This window comes from Aythya fuligula, chromosome 27 (assembly GCF_009819795.1).
Source record: "Aythya fuligula isolate bAytFul2 chromosome 27, bAytFul2.pri, whole genome shotgun sequence".
Classification (NCBI taxonomy): Eukaryota; Metazoa; Chordata; class Aves; order Anseriformes; family Anatidae; genus Aythya; species Aythya fuligula.
In genome coordinates this window covers 5403351-5409350 of record NC_045585.1, presented here as the reverse complement: position 1 = coordinate 5409350, position 6000 = coordinate 5403351, and the positions used below count along the sequence as shown (strand labels likewise).

General features: G+C 49.0%; 1 protein-coding gene across 1 annotated transcript in view; it reads left to right on the top strand.

Annotated features, from left to right (window-relative positions):
* The first annotated feature begins 1013 nt into the window (after positions 1–1013).
* KAT6A (lysine acetyltransferase 6A) overlaps positions 1014–6000 on the top strand; it is a 41148-nt gene continuing 36161 nt past the window's right edge. Inside the window, exons 1-3 of the mRNA XM_032204036.1 lie at positions 1014–1088; positions 3023–3072; positions 3186–3956. Coding sequence (XP_032059927.1) covers positions 3354–3956 — 603 coding nt within the window. The 5' untranslated portion in view covers positions 1014–1088; positions 3023–3072; positions 3186–3353. The remainder of the gene's footprint in view (positions 1089–3022; positions 3073–3185; positions 3957–6000) is intronic.

Here is a 6000-nt window from a genome sequence, read left to right as displayed (position 1 = left end):
TTCATGTTCATGCTGAAAAACCTATTCTGTTAAAACATCAAAAGATTTCCTCTTGCTCAAAAGAGAAATTTCTCACCACAAGACATTCGGAAATGTCACACAGCCATTCAGAAAACACCACTTTGTTGCTTTTTCAACTGTCTTCCTGATGTTTCTTAAGATTTTTTTTTCTGAAAAGGGAAGCTTGCACGAATCTTTACCCAGCAGTCGTCCTCTAAGATAACACTGAAAAATGCGTACCTGACGTCGTGCATACGCGGCTGTTTTAGGAAAAGGTTAGGGAACTGCGCGCAGCACGCAACCACCCAGTATAAATAACAAAGCGAGATTATTCAACCGAGTACAACCCGGGAGAGAATGTCATCATTTCGTAAAATTAGAATTTGCTCTTTGCTCTTTTCCGTCAGCTGTCGACAGACACTCGGTCCGCCGCCGTCCCCCCGCAGGGCAGAGCCGCGCTGCTCCCTGAGGCAGCCTCGGGCGGGTGCCCCCAGCGGGTCCCCCCCGACTCCAGCCACAAGGAGCCGGCTGTGCGCAGCCTGCTGCAGAACCACGGCCACAAGACGCCGAGATCCCGAGCTGCCTCAGCGCTCACGTTCCGGCGACGTATTTCTGCACGATAACCCACAGCTCGTCACGACGCTGCGCACACCGAAGATGTAGAAAGTGACCGAAATTACCTCACGGAGCCGCCTCAGGAGAGCGTGGTTTTCACGCACGTGCACCCGCGCGGCCCCGCAGGCCAACGGGCGCCGTCAGCTCGGAGCGCAGCGGCCGGGGCTGCGGGGCACAACCCCGCGCCGCCGCTCCGGACGCGAGCTCGGCCCGGCCCGGCACCGCCGCGGCCCCAGCCCCGGCCCCGACCCCGCCACCGCCCCCTCCCCGCGGCTCCTCCCGGCGGTGCCGCGGCCGCCCCCGCCCGCCGCGCTGTTCCCTGAGCACGCCCCCTCCCCCCGCCGCGGGCTGTTCCCCTCGCGCACCCCCTCCCCCCGCCGCAGAGCTCCGGACCCAAGATGGCCGCCGTGTCAGTTTCGGGCTTCGCCGCCGCTCGGCCTCGGCTTCTCGGTTCCCGTCTCTCGCGGGCCTCGGTAAGGAGCGCTGCCGGGACCGCCCCGGCTCGGCTGCCCGGCGCCGGGGGCCGCGCGGGCGGGCGGCGAGCCCGCCGGCCGCTGGAAGGGAAGGCCCGCCGAGCGCACCAGGCTCGCGGCCTGTTCCGGCCCCGCCGCCGCCGCTGTGCGCCAGGCCCGGCCCCGGCCGCCCGTCGCTCCGGAGCCCGCCGGGCCTTCCCCCCGGGGCGGCGGCGGCCGCGGCTCGGCGCGGATGAGGCGGCGGCGCGGGCCGGGGGGGGGGGGCGCGGGGCGAGGCGCGCTCCGACCCCGGCGCGGGGAAAGGCGGGGAGGCGGAGGCGGGGCGCGGGCCCGGCCGAGCCGGTGCGAGGCGCTGGGCTGCGCCGCCCCCGCTGCCGGGCGCTCGGAGGCGGCGCGGGACTCGGCCGGCCGCGGGGGGATGGGGGTGCGGGTGGGGGTGGGGGAGCGGCCCGCTCGCCCCGAGCCCTCCGGCGCGAGTCCCGCGGCCGAGGCGGGCCGCCCGAGGGAGGGCCGGGGCTGAGCGGCGGCAGGTGCAGGGAGCGCTCGGCCCCGCCGCCGGCACCGGCCCCGCGTCGCCTCGGCCCGGCCGGGCGGTTACGTAACGCGCCGGGCACGGAGCCCCGCCGGGGGCAGCGCCGCCGCCGCCGCCCGGAGCCCTCGCGTAGCGCCGGCCGGAGCCCCCCCCCCCCCCCCCCCCCCCTCGGGAGCGCGGCCCGGCCTCGCCAGGCGGGCGGGTCTCTCGGTCCGCGCTTCCCTTCGCGTTTGTTGTTGGCGGGGTGCAAAAAACAGAAAGGCCAACGGAAACAGAGCTCCGGGCGAGTGCCGCGGCCCCCCTGGGCTGAACGGGAGTTCCGAATCTTTCTAGTATTGGATGCCTGGAGCTGCGCAGTTGAGTCTGATGCCTGTATGCAAATGCGTTTTGTGTGCTGATAAATTCTTGAATACTTACTAGAAAGCAGAATGGAAGAGAACCGTGTTAACGACTAGCTGATGACTAAAACTTCCCTTGCAGGAAAGTCATTATCCGTTTAATAAACAGTTTACAAATTCTTCAGGGATAGCGTACTTTTACAGTAGAACTTCAGCACAGTGTACTGTTATCATGCTAAGAAAAAGTCTTTGTTAAAGAGAACTGAGGGCTGTGAAGTAGAGCCTCCTACCCTTCCATCTGCACCTTTAATTAGCAATGACATAAGCATTTGTTTTTCATTTGTAGGGTCACCTGTTACTTTGTGCTCAAGTGTTTTCAGTGTGCCTCATCTATGAAAGGTTATAATGTTGTAGTCTTCTTTTCTACACTCTTTGGAAGTGAAACGTTTAATTACAGTCTCAAGCTGTGTTTCTTCACTTTTTTTCTTGATGGAACAACTGTCATAGCTTTTCTTAGCGGGAGGGAGTCAGACCTATGATTACGCTCTTGGAAGAGTTCTGAAAGTTCCTTACTGTTTGCTCAAGACTCTTGATTATTGCTACTGCTTTCTATTCAAGTTTCAGGCAGTGTCTTCCATGTGCAAAAATGAAGAGAGCTGCTGGTTTGTTTTCTTTTGTTTCGTTGGGTTTTGACTGTGTTTTGTTTTTTTTTTTTTGTTTTTTTTTTTTTGCTCGTGATTTGTATAAGATCCTGGTGTATTTTTTTAATGGTAAAGTAGGTTGTGCTCAGCAGTGATATAAAACTTGTGTAGGGTTTATGCTAACTTATGGATTGAAATTAAAAAGGTGTGCTTTTTTTTTCTTTCCTCTGGGTTGTATGGAATTAGTTATTGCAGTGTTACACCATTTTTTATTAGCAGTGAAGACAGAATCTTAATTATTACTTCAGTGTAACAGAATTGTAGTAATGGATTAAAACTCTGCAGTGTGTGTAATGAATTAATGTTGGCTGCTATTTTTTTTAACGGTTCACTGGAAATATCTCTCTTCTTGCTCTCTTCCAGGCTTAATGTTACAGTTCTTCTGATTGTGAGTGTGCAGGCTAGAAGCTGAGGTGAGACTTGTTGAAATCTTCCTACCTTTGTGGAAAAACATTCTTGGAATTTATTATGGGACTTATCGGAAAGAACGAGGAAATTTCTAATAGTTTTGCTTTCTTCTCTGCAGTGTGAAAACAATTGATGTTTGAGAAAGGAGGAGTAATTCAGAACAGAAAACGTGTATGCTATGGTTAGCTGTTTCCCATCATCCGAGAATCTGTTTTCCCATCGTGTGAAACTTGTTCAGCATCGGGATAAAGGATAACGACTCTATGGATATACAGAATTCTTCACCATGGTAAAACTCGCCAACCCGCTGTATACGGAGTGGATTTTGGAGGCAATCAAAAAGGTAAAGAAGCAAAAACAGCGTCCTTCAGAGGAGAGGATATGCAATGCAGTGTCTTCATCACATGGTTTGGACCGCAAAACTGTTCTGGAACAGTTAGAGTTGAGTGTTAAAGATGGAACTATTTTAAAAGTCTCCAACAAGGGTCTCAACTCCTACAAGGATCCTGATAATCCTGGGAGAATAGCACTTCCAAAGCCCCGGAACCATGGAAAGTTGGATGGTAAACCAAACGTGGACTGGAATAAACTTATCAAACGGGCAATTGAGGGCTTGGGTGAGTCTAGCGGCTCATCCTTGAAAAATATTGAGCGCTTTCTGAAAGGTCAGAAAGATGTGTCTGCATTATTTGGAGGTAGCGCTGCCTCCGTTTTTCACCAGCAATTGCGATTAGCTGTCAAACGTGCTGTTGGCCATGGTAGGCTCCTTAAAGATGGACCTCTGTACCAACTCAACACTAAAGCAACCACTAATGCTGAAGGGAAGGAGAGTTTTGAGTCTCTTTCCTGTCTGCCTCCAGTGTGTCTGCTTCCCCATGAAAAGGATAAGGTAAGGCCCAATTTACGTGAACCTATTTGTGTATTTGATGGAATATATCAGTGCAGAGTCACAATTTGAAGTCAATTTGTCTAACTTGCATCTTGTAAGGTTGAAATGCTGAATATGCTTTGAGGATCCTACTCTGTTCAAATTTCTAAGCATGATCAGTGAAACTTGAATAGGTGATAATTTGTACCTTGGACCTGAAAACTGCGACCAAAAAGCTGGCGTTTTGGTACAGCAGAGCTGAATGGATGCTGACAGGCTTATTATACAGTTATGTTACTGAACCTGAGGAAGTAAGCCCCCTATTTTTAAGGTAGGGTGTGGATTTGAAAAGCAAACGAGATTGTCTTATTTTCACATTTTTATTTGACTGCTTATTCATTTTATTTTTTTCATATTTTACATAAAACATAAAATTTCATATTATTATGCAGCTGCTTATCTGAACACAGGTAACATTACAAAGTGCTGACGAGCAATTGCTGCCTAACCTTGTCATAGAGGCTTTAAGTGTTTGCAGTGAAGGATTCGGTTTCTGTCCCCATACGGCTTTGTTGTGAAATATAAAGAGAAGACGCATAGGATATAGCAGTTGAAATGAGGAGCGAAATCAGAAGATGTAGAGAGCAAAGGAAATGTTGTAATGAACAATCGTAGACTTGTACTCTCTTCTGTGTGCCTCGTGCCCATCCTTGAATGTAGTTCATTATACAAACCAAGGCACTTTTCTGGTGTTTTCTTTTATTTTCATGTTTTCTTTTTCCACTTTCTTCCATCTTTCTGCATGCTTAAAGTCTCTGACCCTCCACTCCAACCTCGAGATCAAGTTGTTGGAGTGAAACTGATACCACCAGTATCTTTCCTGTCCTTGTTATGCTGCTGTGGGAGTAGAGTAAAACTGAAGTCTGCCTTTGTTTATTGAACATCAGTTTGCCACTAATTCATATCTTTGTACTACAAATCTTCAGGACTTCTAGTACTAGAAAATTACTTTTTCTATATGTAATAGATATTTCATCAACAGTGATAGGATTTTTTTGTTGTTGTTGTCACCTTCAGTGGTGAAGTTTTTTGAGTGTGCTGATCATGGTTTTTTACTAATTAGGTTCACTCTCCAGTGAGAGGGCTTGTTTATGATCTAGTAGGGTTTGAAGAGGTGAAACTACTGTAGGAGTCTTCCCCTTAAATCTGAGTATCTGCTTTATCACTGGTAAAGATTCTCAGAAGTCTTCATTTAACTGTGCAAGTTCTTCTGGGGACGGAGTACTTGCTAGTCAGCAGGCTGTGTTGCATGCTGGTGGAATGTATGATTAAGTAACAATATGTTGAAAATTCCAGCAGCTTCCTCAAGTACTCTGCCTAGATATATTTCCTGTGTACTACTACAACTGTATCCGTAATAAAATTGGTAATGAAAACTGATTATAAACAAGCCTGGTACACGTGGGAGCTGAACTGAGAGTGGTAGTAACAGCAGAAAATATTAGCTGTGCTTATTATTATTAACACTGTGTTTCACAGCCTAATCAGTCTTGTGATGGACAATCTGATATTCTTTCAGATTGTTTCCTGTTTTTTTCATAGAACAGGGCATATGAGTGATAACGTGAGCTACCGTAAATACTGAGTTTGGTTTGGAGTTCATTTCTGTCCCCTGGTGAAATATGTGTGTCAATTTCTTGTGTGTGCACGTGCATAGAAAAATAAACATGCACAAGGTATGTATGTTTGGGGCAGTTAGATATGCTTCTTATTTCCTCTCTACCTGCTCAGGTCTGAGCAGCTTGAACAATAAAAGGGCTGTTAATAACAATAGAAGGTGTTATGTGCTGTAAACTTTTAAACAGTAACTATAGTGGAAACCTTGCAAGGGATTTCTTCATTAAATTCTGATCTTTTTTTTTGTTTATCCTTTGAAATAAGACCCTAGATTTCTGCTCTTCACATACCATTTTTGTGCTGTGTAAACCATGTTGATTTTCTTACTAGTTTCTTGAGTCATTTAGAAGATACTGTATTAAAACATCTATATGTAAATTTTGTCAGC